The sequence below is a fragment of the Salmo trutta genome, chromosome 12, assembly GCF_901001165.1.
Source record: "Salmo trutta chromosome 12, fSalTru1.1, whole genome shotgun sequence".
Taxonomy (NCBI): domain Eukaryota; kingdom Metazoa; phylum Chordata; class Actinopteri; order Salmoniformes; family Salmonidae; genus Salmo; species Salmo trutta.
The window spans coordinates 16542105-16558805 of NC_042968.1; the positions used below are offsets into that span (position 1 = coordinate 16542105).

General features: G+C 47.1%; 1 protein-coding gene across 1 annotated transcript in view; it reads left to right on the forward strand.

Annotated features, from left to right (window-relative positions):
- LOC115203029 (potassium/sodium hyperpolarization-activated cyclic nucleotide-gated channel 4-like) overlaps positions 1-16701 on the forward strand; it is an 89573-nt gene that overhangs the window by 16882 nt on the left and 55990 nt on the right. The window contains exon 2 of the mRNA XM_029767307.1: positions 14534-14957. Within this exon, the coding sequence (XP_029623167.1) occupies positions 14534-14957 (424 nt within the window). The remainder of the gene's footprint in view (positions 1-14533; positions 14958-16701) is intronic.

Here is a 16701-nt window from a genome sequence, read left to right on the forward strand (position 1 = left end):
TACTGATTCTCGACTTCGGCGATGTCATTTACAAAATAGCCTCCAACACTCTACTCAACAATTTGGATGCAGTCTATCACAGTGCCATCCGTTTTGTCACCAAAGCCCCATATACTACCCACCACTGCGACCTGTATGCTCTCGTTGGCTGGCCCTCGCTTCGTACTCGTCGCCAAACCCACTGGCTCCAGGTCATCTACAAGTCTCTGCTAGGTAAAGCCCCGCCTTATCTCAGCTCACTGGTCACCATAGCAGCACCCAGCCGTAGCAGGCGCTCAAACAGGTATATCTCACTGGTCACCCCCAAAGCCAATTCTTCCTTTGGCCGCCTCTCCTTCCAGTTCTCTGCTGCCAATGGCTGGAACGAACTGCAAAAATCTCTGAAGCTGGAGACTCTTACCTCCCTCACTAGCTTTAAGCACCAGCTGTCAGAGGAGCTCACAGATCACTGCACCTGTACATAGCTCATCTGTAAATAGCCCATCTATCTACCTCATCCCCATACTGTATTTATTTATTTATCTTCCTCCTTTGCACCCCAGTAGCTCTACTTGCGTCTATAGATAGTGGGTGTCTATAGATAGTGAGTGTCTATAGATAGTGAGTGTCTATAGATAGTGAGTGTCTGTAGATAGAGTCTATAGATAGTGGGTGTCTGTAGATAGTGGGTGTCTATAGATAGTGGGTGTCTATAGATAGTGTGTGTCTATAGATAGTGTGTGTCTATAGATAGTGAGTGTCTGTAGATAGTGGGTGTCTATAGATAGTGTGTGTCTATAGATAGTGAGTGTCTGTAGATAGTGAGTGTCTGTAGATAGTGAGTGTCTGTAGATAGTGTGTGTCTATAGATAGTGAGTGTCTGTAGATAGTGGGTGTCTACAGATACTGAGTGTCTATAGATAGTGAGTGTCTATAGATAGTGAGTGTCTGTAGATAGTGTGTCTATAGATAGTGTGTGTCTATAGATAGTGTGTGTCTATAGATAGTGAGTGTCTGTAGATAGTGTCCGCTATCAGTTGTTGACTATTAGAAAAACCCTCTTGCAAAATGTTTGTTATCTTGCCTTTTCTCAGACCAGTCATGTCTGAGAAACAGACTTGGCCTCTATTCACCAGGCCGTTGGCAGCAGTATCAGTGCAGCCTGCTAGAGTACTACTAAACCATAGGGAACCAGTGGGGCTCCTACTCAGTGCAACAACCTCTCCACTTATGGAGGGACTGAGTGGAGTCCAGCAGAATAAACAGCCCTGTCTGTGTGGTTGCCATGATTCACAAGAAGTACTTCCCCATTCCCCAGCCGCAATGTGTTTAGCCTCCTCCCACCCTCACGCTACACTGACCGTCTGACTAGAAGACTCTGAAAAATGGCTGGATTATGAGACATGCAGTGTTGGTGTGACTCACCCATTTCTCTTTCCCGTCTCCAAAGACATCTTCTTCCACTGTTATTTGTAAAGCAGGTTATTTTCCCGAGCTGTTGTTAGCACCTGAATTGGGAAGGCTGAAGAGGGAAGATGGTGGCAGGGAAATATGTTTAAATTAAATGCATTTGCACTATTTAGCACATACACTCAAGAAATGACAGAAATAACAAATAAACAAGATAAATCTGCTCCTATTTGGTTTAACAGTCAGATAAGCCTCTGCTCTTGCCTTCTCACGCAGACCAGATCAACTCTGCATCGCGTCCCACATTTTTATTTCATTTTATGCTTAAAACGACTTCTTAGTAAGGGTTTTCCATAAACTGCTAGGTTTTAAGCTGCATTCATTTTGGCTATATTTTTCCCTTACCCATATCTTTTTTGGGGGGAGGGTGGGATAAAATGTGCTAAAATGTGCTTACAATTTCTGTGGAGTTTCGAGCAACAGGGCTCAGTATCTGAAAAGAGGATAGATTATGTGCTCCTTTATCCACTGAGCAGAGTATAAGGAGATGAATTCTTCCTCCCTCATTCTCTCCTCAACCTTTCTCTCCCACTCATTAGTTTCGCACCATCTTGTTTTCACTCTCGGTTCCCTCTCTCTCTCCGTGTTCCACATTTTTATCTCGCCCTTTCTCTCTCCCTCTGACCCTGGATCAACATCTCTGAGATGGATAGAAAGGCTTTCATTCCTGCGGCTCCATTTGCTGATTACATCACCTGGTTGGGGAAGATAATTGACAGGTCGGGGCTAAGGGAGTGAGGGGGCTCGGGGTAGGCTAGGGCAGAGTGTTGAGTGGGGCTCTGGGGCCGAGGCTGGGGTGTGGGGCTGGGGCTACATGGGGCTGGGGGAGATGGGGGGCTGGGGAAGTGAGCGGCAAGGTGACAGTGTAGCCTGCAATGTGACTGACTGCTAATGTAATGGCAGCTACGGTAGTGCATTAGGTTAGCTCTTCATCTGGTTTAGGAGACCCAGCTGTTCACTCTCTCTCCTGGGAAACAGGGTGACGTGTGTATAGGAGGCACCCAGCACTGTGGGCTGTTCACTCTCTCCTGGGAAACAGGGTGACGTGTGTATAGGAGGCACCCAGCACTGTGGGCTGTTCACTCTCTCCTGGGAAACAGGGTGACGTGTGTATAGGGGGCACCCAGCACTGTGGGCTGTTCACTCTCCCACATCAACACTCAGTGGTTGACTGATAGAAGAACCCTAGACATGACATGGGAGATACAGTACATAGATAACAATGAATCATGATAATAAAGATGGCTGCAATTAGGGGGCGAAATGGCATGCAGGCAGGAAGTAGAGAATGGTGATCCAGCTGCATGTAGTCTGGGGGATGAGAGCAGGCTGGAGAGCAGTCTGTGGGTGCATCTCAAATTGCACACTATTCTATGGGCCCTGGTCAAAAGTAGTGCACTATTTCTATAGAATCGGATGCCATTTCAGACACAGCCCGTGTCTATGCCCTGTGTTTTCCTCTGATAGGCCTATGGACTGTGCACAGTGGTCCTTTTGTTTTTGTGGAGGGCACAGTGAGTTGCTGACTGCGCTGCTTGCGGAGTATCCTTGTGGAGTCTTTTATGCCCCCGAGCAGGTAACTAACGGGCCGTGCTCTGTTCTGCCTCTACTCTGCTCTGGGGAGGGACTCTGCTGTGTGTGAAGAACTCTGTGCGCTGCGACCAGGGACAAGGACAGGGACAGGGACACTGTGGCTCTCTCTACTGGTGGCTGCAGTGGCTACGTTGATTAGATTGTTGATATTCATAAGAGAACGATTGAGTATCCAAAACTGATACATATTTTCGATGGGCTTATTGCCTGATCTCTAGCTTTGCTGCGTGGCGTTGTTTTATTATGGGGTCTTAGTATTTGTCTTTGGAAGTGGTTCGTTTCTCATGAATAATCGGTAAATTGCATGTGTTGTCCAGTCACTTGTCACAGTGGAGGTCATTATGCGCTTGACAGTTACCAGTATGCATTCTCAGTCTATATGCAAAAGGATTGGACTCTTCTTAGCTGCCGAATCCCAGAATATACGATCTATTAACTCTGACTTGAATACAGACAAGGCCTTAGACAGTAAGATCTCTACCAGCTTCAGCATCAGAGGTCAAACCTGTCTCTGCTCTGGAGTTTAGGTGCAGTTGGGAGACTTACAGAACATGTTTTCTTCAGCTGGATGAAATTCCTGCAGTGGTCCATCATCACCTGGCTATTGTAGTCTTATTAATGGTATTATTCATATGGTTGGCACGATTTAGGAAAGGGCTCTTCCTTACATTAGATTCCCCCTTTCTCATGTTGGTGTTTAGTAAATCGATTTGGTGCTTTCTCTCCGGTGAATTCTTCTTACGACAGCGGCAGTGCTCTGGACTGATAAAACGGTCAGTCTCACCTAAAAATAGTCACTTTCGACTGTGTAGCCCCAGTGTCAGTGATGTGCTCCCTGCTCACAGCGAGCCCGCCGGCTGTGCTTAGCAAAGTCAGTGCCGTCATTGCAGTTCATCTGAGCGGGGTGTCAACAAAAATAGGATTAACCCTTTTAACCCGATTCTCTCCTGGACACTTCAATTTCCCCCTGTTATTGTCTCATAATGTGCCATCTGGCCCAATGGAGAACTGTCTTGCAGAATTGCTATGCAATGTGTTTTGTAGCCTTCTGTGTGTATGTGTATGTGTGTGTGTGTTGTCTTGTCCTTTTGGCAAAATTTGGTGTCTGGAAAATGTATGGCTGTGTTGTCCTTGTAATAGACTAACATGCTTCATTTTCACTCATCACTCGCCTGTCAGAATCAAATCAAATCAAATCAAATGTATTTATATAGCCCTTCGTACATCAGCTGAAATCTCAAAGTGCTGTACAGAAACCCAGCCTAAAACCCCAAACAGCAAGCAATGCATGTGAAAGAAGCACGGTGGCTGGGAAAAACTCCCTAGGAAAAACTCCTGAGAAAGGCCAAAAACCTAGGAAGAAACCTAGAGAGGAACCAGGCTATGAGGGGTGGCCAGTCCTCTTCTGGCTGTGCCGGGTGGATATTATAACAGAACATGGTCAAGATGTTAAAATGTTCGTAAATGACCAGCATGGTCAAATAATAATAATCATAGTAATTGTCGAGGGTGCAACAAGCACGTCCGGTGAACAGGTCAGGGTTCCGTAGCCGCAGGCAGAACAGTTGAAACTGGAGCAGCAGCATGGCCAGGTGGACTGGGGACAGCAAGGAGTCATCATGCCAGGTAGTCCTGAGGCATGGTCCTAGGGCTCAGGTCCTCCGAGAGAAAGAAAGAAAGAGAGAAAGAGAGAATTAGAGAGAGCATATTTACATTCACACAGGACACCGGATAAGACAAGAGAATACTCCAGATGTAACAGACTGACCCTAGCCCCCCGACACATAAACTACTGCAGCATAAATACTGGAGGCTGAGACAGGAGGGATCAGAAGACACTGTGGCCCCATCCGATGATACCCCCGGACAGGGCCAAACAGGCAGGATATAACCCCACCCACTTTGCCAAAGCACAGCCCCCACACCACTAGAGGGATATCTACAACCACCAACTTACCGTCCGAAGACAAGGCCGAGTATAGCCCACAAAGATCTCCGCCACGGCACAACCCAAGGGGGGGGCGCCAACCCAGACAGGAAGACCACGTCAGTGGCTCAACCTACTCAAGTGACGCACCCCTCCCATGGACGGCATGGAAGAACACCAGTAAGTCAGTGACTCAGCCCCTGTAAAAGGGTTAGAGGCAGAGAATCCCAGTGGGAAGAGGGGAACCGACAAGGCAGAGACAGCAAGGGTGGTTCGTTGCTCCAGCCTTTCCGTTCACCTTCACACTCCTGGGCCAGACTATACTTAATCATAGGACCTACTGAAGAGATAAGTCTTCAGTAAAGACTTAAAGGTTGAGACTGAGTCTGCGTCTCTCACATGGGTAGGCAGACCATTCCATAAAAATGGAGCTCTATAGGAGAAAGCCCTACCTCCAGCCGTTTGCTTAGAAATTCTAGGGACAATTAGGAGGCCTGCGTCTTGTGACCGTAGCGTACGTGTAGGTATGTACGGCAGGACCAAATCGGAAAGATAGGTAGGAGCAAGCCCATGTAATGCTTTGTAGGTTAGCAGTAAAACCTTGAAATCAGCCCTTGCCTTAACAGGAAGCCAGTGTAGGGAGGCTAGCACTGGAGTAATATGATCAAATTTTTTGGTTCTAGTCAGGATTCTAGCAGCCGTATTTAGCACTAACTGAAGTTTGTTTAGTGCTTTATCCGGGTAGCCGGAAAGTAGAGCATTGCAGTAGTCGAGCCTAGAAGTAACAAAAGCATGGATTAATTTTTCTGCGTCATTTTTGGACAGAAAGTTTCTGATTTTTGCAATGTTACGTAGATGGAAAAAAGCTGTCCTTGAAGCAGTCTTGATATGTTCTTCAAAAGAGAGATCAGGGTCCAGAGTAACGCCGAGGTCCTTCACAGTTTTATTTGAGACGACTGTACAACCATCCAGATTAATTGTCAGATTCAACAGAAGATCTCTTTGTTTCTTGGGACCTAGGACAAGCATCTCTGTTTTGTCCGAGTTTAAAAGTAAAAAATTTGCAGCCATCCACTTCCTTATGTCTGAAACACAGGCTTCTAGCGAGGGCAATTTTGGGGCTTCACCATGTTTCATTGAAATGTACAGCTGTGTGTCGTCCGCATAGCAGTGAAATTTAACATTATGTTTTCGAATGACATCCCCAAGAGGTAAAATATATAGTGAAAACAATAGTGGTCCTAGAACGGAACCTTGAGGAACACCGAAATTTACAATTGATTTGTCAGAGGACGAACCATTCACAGAGACAAACTGATATCTTTCCGACAGATAAGATCTAAACCAGGCCAGAACTTGTCCATGTAGACCAATTTGGGTTTCCAATCTCTCCAAAAGAATGTGGTGATCGATGGTATCAAAAGCGGCACTAAGATCTAGGAGCATGAGGACAGATGCAGAGCCTCGGTCTGACGTCATTAAAAGGTCATTTACCACCTTCACAAGTGCAGTCTCAGTGCTATGATGGGGTCTAAAACCAGACTGAAGCGTTTCGTATACATTGTTTGTCTTCAGGAAGGCAGTGAGTTGCTGCGCAACAACTTTTTCTAAAATTTTTGAGAACAGGCCTAAGGGTTAATGGATTCCCGCCACTGCACACACCAACAGACACAAACATACAAATACACACACACACACACACACACACACACACACACAGTCAAGCCAACTGTTCACTGTACCCGTAGTACAGTAGTGACACCCCTAAGACGGGTTAGAGTAGCCAGTGGCGGTGGTCAAATTGAAGCAGGCAGTGTGTGCTGCTTGTGTCTAATGTGACATGGGGCAGCATCCTCAGGCAAATGGCGAATCAGCACTTCTGACGAGGATTCCTCATCCTCACACAAAACAGCCTCTCACAAGAACTAGGTAAGGGAGAGAAAAAACACACAAAACAAGGACATGAATTATTCAAGAGGGGAACTGCTTTTCATATTCATAAATAGATCAACATCAATCATTCAATCAACCAGAGTCACATTTACAGTGGGAATGACTGTGCTGCTGCTTTCTGGGAAGGAAGAGCGGGGAGGAACAGGAACACCACTCATTGTTGTTCTACTGTCCTCATTCAGTCTGACGCCATGCCAAATGAAGAGGAGCACACACACACACACACACACACACACACACACACACACACACACACACACTGCTCCTCATGGCTGTCTGTCTGCAAGACTAGTGTACCTGACATGACAGACAACCTACCTGGATGCCATGCCATCGCTCTCCCAGTGTGTCTGCCAACAGGTAGAGACAGCACCCCGCGGGCAACACAACGCGCACACACACACACACACACACACACACACACACACACACACACAAACACACACACACACACACAAACCGGCTGTAGATCCTTTATGCCTTTTCAACATGTTCATGTTGGGTGAGAGGCGTGTGTGTGAGTAGCTCGCTGTGGGTGATGTCAGAGCCCCAGTGTGATGGTGACACCAGGCTGGGCCAGTGTGGCCCCAGGTAGCTATCTCCAGGACAGGGTGGCGAGTGGGAGAGAGGTTTATCTTGTAGCAGGAGGCACTCTGAGGGTAAAAACATGGGTCTGCAGTCCTTGGTCTCTTCCCAGGAGAGCAGACGGTGTGGACCGTACCTCTGTCTCTGTAGACGAGCAGGCATGGAAATGTCACGGTCTGTCGTCATGACAGTGAGCAGTCCCTCCCCAGCACTATAACAACTCAGGTGTAAGCTATGCAACCGGGGTCATTTCCCCTCTCGCTCCCTCTCTATCGCTCCCTCCCTCTCAGGATCTCTCTCTCCTCCCTCAAACTCTCCCTCTCTCTGTCGCTCCCTCTCTCTCTGTATGGCGCTCTCCCTATCATCCTTCTCCTCCCCCTCTCTCTCTCCCTACACCGCAGCAGCGTGCCCCTGCCTGCACTGATATCACCATGAAGGACGCTGCCTTTTGTTTTATAAAGGGAAAAGCTATCAATCCACAAGTCAGTGCTTTCAGACAGACATAGAGATGGGGCTTCTGTGCCTTTGCGATGTTCGTCCACCACCCTGCCCTGCGCTCACTGCTCAGTCTGTCTATATTCCTAGAACAATGTTCCTTTATGTCAGGATAGAAAACACAGTAAATGGATCCCTGCTATGTTTAGGTGGGCTGACCCCCATCAGAAGGCAATAGCGAGAGTGAAAAGGAAAAAGAGAGCACACACACACACACACACACACACACAGAGACACAACTCATGCACATTTACACAGAACCAGATGTGTGTCCTTGATTCTTGAATAGAAATACCAATACATACACTACATGACCAAAAGTGTATGGACACTTGCTCGTCAAATATCTAATTCCAAAATCATGAGCATTAATATGGAGTTGCCCCCCTTTTGCTGCTATAACAGCCTCCACTCTTCTGGGAAGGATTTCCACTAGATGTTCGAACATTACTGTGGGGACTTGCTTCCATTCAGCCACAAGAGCATAATTGAGGTCGGGCACTGATGTTGCGCGATTAGGCCTGGCTCGCAGTCGGTGTTCCAATTCATCCCAAAGGTGTTCAATGGGGTTGAGGTCAGGGCCCTGTGCAGGCCAGTAAAGTTCTTCCACACTGATCTAAAAAAAAATCTGTATGGACCTTGCTTTGTGCACGGGGGCATTGTCATGCTGAAACAGGAAAGGGCCTTCCCCAAACTGTTGCCACAAAATTGGAAGCACAGAATCATCTAGAATGTCATTGTATGCTGTAGTGTTAAGATTTCCCTTCACTTGAACTAAGGGACCTAGCCGAACCATGAAAAACGGTCCCAGACTCCACCAAACTTTACAGTTGGCACTATGCATTTGGGCAAGTAGAGTTCTCCTGGCATCCGCCAAACCCAGATTTGTCCATTTGAATGCCAGATGGTGAAGCGTGATTCATCACTCCAGAGGACATGATTCCGCTACTCCAGAGTCCAGCTCCAGCAGAGCAGACATTTCACGAACTGACTTGTTGGAAAGGTGACATCCTATGACGGTGCCACGTTGAAAGTCACTGAGCTCTTCATTAAGGCCATTCTACTGCCAATGTTTGTCTATGGTGCTCGATTTTATACACCTGTCAGCAACGAGTGTGGCTGAAATAATTTGAAGGGGTGTTCACATATTTTTGTATATATAGCGTAGGTTTCCATCCAATTGACGACAGATTTTCATGCGAATGTTCTATAATCTGCATAAAAACAATATGCGCATTTTCCCATCAGAGATGTATTTCCGTCAAAATGGACTTGCGGATAAAATGTTGTGCATAATGATGTAGTGCACATAAAAATTACTTTAGCAGTTATATTCACGTCGCATTTTCAACTCTACCGATGGTTTTGTCATGAAAACAATGTCTGTTATAAAGCAAATGTGCCCACTCTGGTCTTGCCACATGTATTCTAGTCAACAGTTCCTAGCCTACATGATGAGATTATTATGGACAAGAGCCAGATCATTTTTATTTGTCAAAACGGCAACCAAGCATCAATCATCATGTCACCAGAATCAGACCCTCAATATTTATTGGAAAGGAGCATCAAGATCATTGCGCACTTTCACCACCCTGTGAAGTCCATCATAACTTATTTCATCTGTAGCCTAATAAACTGCATCCCGAGTCGTAGTGGGAGCACCACACACCATATCATCGCGTGCCTCCAAGTCTACTTCCATATGATGGTTATTATATCAATATTTGCGCATAAAGGCGTTTCTACAGGCATTTCTCACATAATATATTTTACGGACACAAAAATATCTCACCTTGTCTTTAGTTTTTTCATAATTTGAAAGTTTACTGACAAATTAGCTGTTTCCATCAGGCCTGTCTGTCACGCCCTGACCATAGAGAGCCCTTGGTTCTCTATGGTATAGTAGGTCAGGGCGTGACTAGGGGGTGTTCTAGGTTTATTATTTCTATGTTGGTGTGCTTGGTATGGTTCCCAATCAGAGGCAGCTGTTTAGCGTTGTCTCTGATTGGGGATCATATTTAGGCAGCCATTTCCCCACTGTGTTTTGTGGGATCTTGTTTTGTTTTGAGTTAGTGCATGTAGCACCTCTGATGTCACGGTTCGTTGATTGTTTGTTTCTTTTTGTTTGGAAGTTTCGCTTAAATAAATATGTGGAACTTTAATCACGCTGCGCCTTGGTCCAGTTCCTACGACGATCGTGACAGAAGATCCCACCACAACAGGACCAAGCAGCGTGCCCAGGAGGAGAAGGTATCCTGGGCTTGGGAGGAGACCAAGGAGGAGAAGACATCTTGGACTTGGGAGGAAACCTTGGCAGGACACGAAAGCCTGACGTGGAAGCAGACGCAAGGAGAGAAGGGAGGACAGCGACGACGCCAGGGTTTGCGGCCACAAGGAAAGCTCAAAGGACAGCCCCAATTTTTTTTTTGGGGGGGGGCACACGGGGTGGTCGGCGGAGCCGGGGAGTGAGCCAGTGACAACCTGGGAGGAGATAGAGAGGCGGTCGGTCGACCCAAGGAGAGTACCAGAGCCCGCCTGGGAGTCAATGGAACAGTGCAAGGAGGGATACCGGAGAATGGGGTTGGCTAGGAGTATGCAGTAACGCAGGCGTTTGGAGGAGCGTGTCACCAGTCCGGTGCAACTTGTGCCGGTCCCACGCATCAGGCCTCCAGTGCGCCTCCCCAGTCCGGTATGTCCTGTGTCCCCTCCTCGCACTCGCCCTGAAGTGCGTGTCCCCAGTCTGGTGCGTCCTGTGCCAGCTCCCCGCACTCGCCGTGCGAAGTGTGTCATCGTTCCGGTACAATTTGTGCCGGCTCTACGCACCAAGTCTCCAGTATGCCTTCACAGCCCAGTATGTCCTATGCCAGCTCCTCGCACTCGCCCTGAAGTGCGTGTCACCAGTCCGGTGCCACCTGTACCGGCTCCACGCACCAGGCCTCCAGTGCGCATTCCCAGTCCAGAGCTTCCGGCGACGGTTCCCAGTCCAGAGCTTCCGGCGACGGTCCACAGCCCAGAGCCTCCTGCGACGGTCCACAGCCCGGAGCCTCCTGCGACGGTCCACAGCCCGGAGCCTCCTGCGACGGTCCACAGGCCGGAGCCCTTCTCTGCGCCGATGACCAGGCACGGTGTCCAACCCAGCTCCATGGCCGGAGCCCTCCTTTGCGCCGATGCCCAGTCCAGGCACGGCGTTCAGCACGGCGCCATGGCCGGATCCGGGGTCTGGGCCGGGGCTACAACCTGCACCGGAGCCGCCATCGACACTAATCACCCCCCCATCCTCCCCAGTTGGTTTCAGGTTTTGCGGCCGGAGTCCGTACCTTTGGGGGGGGGGGGGGGGGGGGGGTACTGTCACGCCCTGACCCTTGGTGTTTTGTGGGATTTTGTTTTGAGTTAGTGCATGTGGCACCTCTGATGTCACGGTTCGTTGATTGTTTGTTTCTTTTTGTTTGGAAGTTTCGCTTAAATAAATATGTGGAATTTAATCACGCTGCGCCTTGGTCCAGTTCCTACGATGATGGTAACACTGTCTTTCGGTTTTCTTTCGACATGTACTTTACTCGCATAAAAAGGTTGGATGGAAAACTGGTTAGTTGCTAGATTTCCATCCAATTGGCGACAGATGGTAGTGCGAATACTCTAAAGTCTGTATAAAACAATATGCACATTTTTCCACCAGAGATGTTTCCATCAAATTCACTTGTTGCGGATAAAACGCTGTGCGTGATGACGAAGTGCACATAAAAATAACTTTTGCGGTGAAATTCCCATGTACAGCTTCAAAAACACAATTGAAATGTGTTTTCATTGCATTTTCAACTCTTCTGATGGTGTTGCCACAAAAAACTATTGCGTTATATAGCGAATGTGCCCACTCTGGTCTTGGCACGGGCCCTTTAGCCAACAGGTCACCGACACAGTGCGGGTATAGCCTACTTCATGATGAGATTGTTTTGGACAAAGAGACAGATTATTTGTATTTGCCAAAATGGCAGCCGAGCATCGATAATCATGTCACATAAATAAGACCCTCAATATTTATTGGAAAGGAGCATCAAGCTCATCACCGTGCACTTTCACCCCCCTGTGATGTTTATCAGCGTTTATTTCATCTGTAGCTTAATTAACAGCATGCTTTCCAGAGTCATAGTGGGAGGACCACACAACATATCATCCTCACTAGTTGATTAATTATATCAATATTTTCTCATAAAGGCGTTTCCACCGCAATTCTTGCATAATTAATTTTACAGACACAAAAAGATCCCATCTTGTCTAACGTGTTTTGATTTGTCGACATTTGGAACGTTTACTGTTTCCATCAATCCTGTCGTGAAATGTTTTATCCGACCCTCGCATAAAAAGGTTGGATGGAAACCCGGTTGTTTGATCCACAATATTTTCATTGTGGGTCACAACCTTCACCACCACGGCTGTGAATCTCTGACATTGAGGACACCTAGAGACATGACGTATCGGGGGACAGTCACATGGCTGATGTCTGTAGTAGGCTATAGTAGGTACAATATATGACCAGAGGCTTGGGAAGGCTGTTGACCACAAATACCCCATTACTTCATCCAAGGGAACAGGTAGAGTTCACACAGGTGTGTGTCTCCTCTCTTGGCCCCAGGCCTTCTCAGGGAATCCTGACAGCAGCTTACATACCCCTCCATCCCTCTCTCTGAGGCCCAGTAAGCATGTGGAGAAGCCCTCCTCCCCTGCCTCTCCACAGCCTCCCCCTGCCTCTCCACAGCCTCCCCCCGTCTCTTCTTAGCCTCCTCTCTCTCTCTCTCTCTCTCTCTCTGTCCAAACAGACAAGAAAGTCTGCCAGCTGGGCTTTTTCTACTTCCTGATGTCTGTGTTTGTTTCTTCACGACCCAGTTTAAACTAACAGAAGTCCTCTGAGGTCACCATGAAACTGGCAGGAAAGTGGCGAGGACAATGAGCAGGTGTTGGCGCGAACTAAGTGGATATATTAGCACATAGTGATTGCAGCGACATTAAGGGCCGTTGGTTCACCTCCAGCCCGTTAGCAAGCTGTTTTGTCTTCATGATGTCAACTCACATGCTTCTTCCTGACATGGGGAATACCAGGGAATGGGAAGAATTCGAAGAATAAATGTCATTACCCGTGTACATGTTATTTCCTTTGAAGTTGTGCCTTGTCCTCTTGGGCTATAAATCTTAACATGAGCAAACAGTGGCGGAAACATCTTTCTAAATATAACTCTGCTTGACAAGAAGCTGAATCCGTGGATACCCTTTTACTTTGAAGAATTCCTATTACTGCCACTGTTTCGTGTGTCTGTGCGTAAGCGAGAGGGGGTTTAGTGTGTGTCAGTGTGTGTGCATGTGTGTGTGAGTGCGTGTGTGTGTGTGTGTGTGTATTTTTGTAAACCATAATCCATGGCTCAACTGTCTTAGACAGCTGTGTGTGTAACATCTCTGTAAGGAATGTTTATTTCAATGTATTGTAACGTGTCCACAGACAGGCAGCACAGTGATCTCAGAGGCAATTGGAATGTTCATCTCCACTGAGAGGCATCGCAGCAAAGCAACCATCAACATTGTGAATAGTATATTTTTCATTTCTTCTGGGTCTCTGCTTTAAATTGGTTTTGCTCTGAGATGGATTTTTATGGGGCCAGTTAAACTTGAGTGGTTAAATCATCCTGCCCTACCCACAAGAACCAGTTCACAATGCGGGACCCGCTCCCTCGGTGCCATCTATAGAGCACCAAGGATACTGTATATCATCCTTTATACAACACAACCAATCTGGATTCAATTACAAAGCGGGCGGAGAGTGTAATTTATAACCAAACTGTGCGACTGGGAAGATGGACAAGGTCACGCCACACTTTGTAATCAACATTTAACCCTCGTTGACCTTTTTAAATGTGTGCCCAGCAACCACAAGCAGGAGACAAATAGGTTACGCATCAAGACAGACTGGGAGATGTAGGCTAGGCTGCATGTGTGGGCCATTACTCCTTCACGAGAGCCACAGTCGAAAGCCATGAATCACACAGGTTCAAACTGGCCGTGTCGGGGATTTAACAGTTAGTTTAATTCCATATAACATTTCTTTTTAAAGGCCTTCGAAGACAGGATTTAGTGGCGGGTCGAGACACATGGCCATAGTGTACACAATCCTAAACCACTTTCGTTATTGAAAATGTTGAATGTCAGTGGCGGTATGAAGCAGTTCAGTACAGTACAGTCTATGTGATTGTTTAAAAGGAACCGCTCATCCTAGATAGCTGCTGCAGCTTACAGTTTTAATGTGATCAGTGGTAGTGGTACTTCTCAGGGAGAGGTAGCTGTTGATCTTCTTTTCTCCTAACTCCTCTCTACCCAATTCCTGTCTCTCCCAGGTGCTGCTGGAGTTGACTATACTGCTACTGATAGTGGGGAACCCGATCAACATCCCTATGTGGTTCCTCCTGTTCTCTCCCAGGTTCTAAGCCATCTGTGGTTCTTCATGTTCTCTCCCAGGCTCTAAGCTCTCTGTGGTTCCTCCTGTTCTAGGTTCTACTGGGACCTGACCATGCTGCTGCTGATGGTGGGGAACCTGATCGTCATCCCGGTGGGCATCACCTTCTTCAAAGACGAGCACACGCCCCCCTGGATCATCTTCAACGTGATCTCAGACACCTTCTTCCTCATGGACCTGGTGCTCAACTTCCGCACGGGCATCGTCAAGGAGGACAACACCGAGATCATCCTGGACCCACAACAAATCAAGATCAAGTACCTGAGGAGCTGGTTCGTGGTGGACTTCATCTCCTCCATACCTGTGGACTACATCTTCCTCATTGTGGAGACGCGCATCGACTCCGACTTCTACAAGACGGCCCGGGCGCTGAGGATCGTCCGCTTCACCAAGATCCTCAGCCTGCTCAGACTGCTCAGGCTGTCCAGGCTCATCAGATACATCCACCAGTGGGAGGAGGTAGGGTGCTATAGGAGGGTGTGTGTTGTTGTGTTGTTGTGTTCGTACGTACAGTATGTGCGCGTGAGAGAGGGGAGATTATTATAATCCATAGTATATCTACCAAACACAGAATACCTACATGTGAACACAGACCGTCTTTACTACAGTCAACTGTCCTCTATAAAGTATAGCTCCTCAGAGAGAGGTAACGTTGTTTACTGAGACCCATAATGTGTTACTTTTCCCCTGGAGTTGGGCTAGAGGAAGCTACTCTAGCTAGCTGTGTCTGATTAGATCCACTAGTGAGGCAAGGTGAAGAGGCTTTTTGCTTTACCTCATCCACCAGTGAGATGATGAAGAGAGAAACGTTGATTGCTGTTCTGTGCAGCAGCAGTCTATCTACCAGTCTGACGAAGGGAGTCCAGAGAGAGAGAGAGAGAGAGCCTCTGCTGCTGCTGAAATACAGGGATGATTATAATTGCCGTAATAATTAGAAATGTTCCCGTCCCTCCCTGGGTGTATCCTTGAGCACTGTCCCAGAAGTAAGAGGTGCAAAGTGAAGCAGCAGAGCCCAGCAGGAGATGCATTCAGTCAGTCACTAAGGAGACAGAGACACTCCTTCACCACCAGGAAAGCAGGGCGCACACAGACCCAGGCACCGCCACTGTGAATTTACATACCAGCCAACAGATGGGGCTCCCTGACCAACCACTGCCATTCATGCTCTAGCGTCTACAAACATTGTATTTGTCTAAACTGCACATTACTACTCCATTTGAAGCCTTGTCATGCACTCTTAGAAAAAAGGATTCTTCGGCTGTCCCCATACGAGAACCCTTTTTTGGTTCCAAGTAGAACTCTTTTGGGTTCCATTTAGAACCCTCTGGGAAAAGGTTTCTACAATGAACCTAATAGGGTTCTTCCTGAAACCCAAAAGGGTTCTTCAAGGGGTTCTCCTATGGGGACAGCTGAAGAATCCTTTTAGGTTCTAGATAGCACCTTTTTTTATAAGAATGTGTAGCGTTGTTTATTTTTTATTGTAATATTGCAGATAGATGCCACAGTCTATCAGTGTAATTGTCTGCATCATTTCCAATCCCCCATCTATTGTTTTCAAATATATTTTCCTTTATTATTTACCCCTAACCCTCCACCCCTCCCCTAATTGGAGTAAACGAATGGACAACAACACATCCAGCTTCTACATACTATATACATTTTACTGACACAGTATATTTTACATGAGTTATCTTTTGTTTGTTTTTAGTCTCATCCTTCAGTGTGGAGTATTGTTTGTAACATTTAAATGTTTGCCAGGACAGGTTCCCTCTCTTTGTCTCTTCTACTGTACCACAGACAGAATGATTGTGTCCATCCCTATGGGGTATTTAGATCACGGCTCTATTCGGCTCTCAAAACCAGCCGAGGCACTTCCTTTCACAGTTGTTGTAAAACGCCTCCAAATCCCTGCTGGGTGTGTTCACCTGAGAGTTTTACTTTGCATGAACAATGGGGGGAGTTTGAATAGCTGGCTGATTGCCAAACGAACCACAACACTAAACCACACCATACCCAGGGGAATTTTAAAAGGGGCCTTTCAACCACATCGACATACAGTTTGAGGCAGCATACCACTCAGGTTGTGAAGTATACATCAAAGAGGCAGCATTGCTAGTAAATTAATCTCATCACCATCAACCCCATTTGTCTTTATGTCTTCATGTTAACTGGAAACTGGGACTGATAAGAGGGGCTAGCCAAC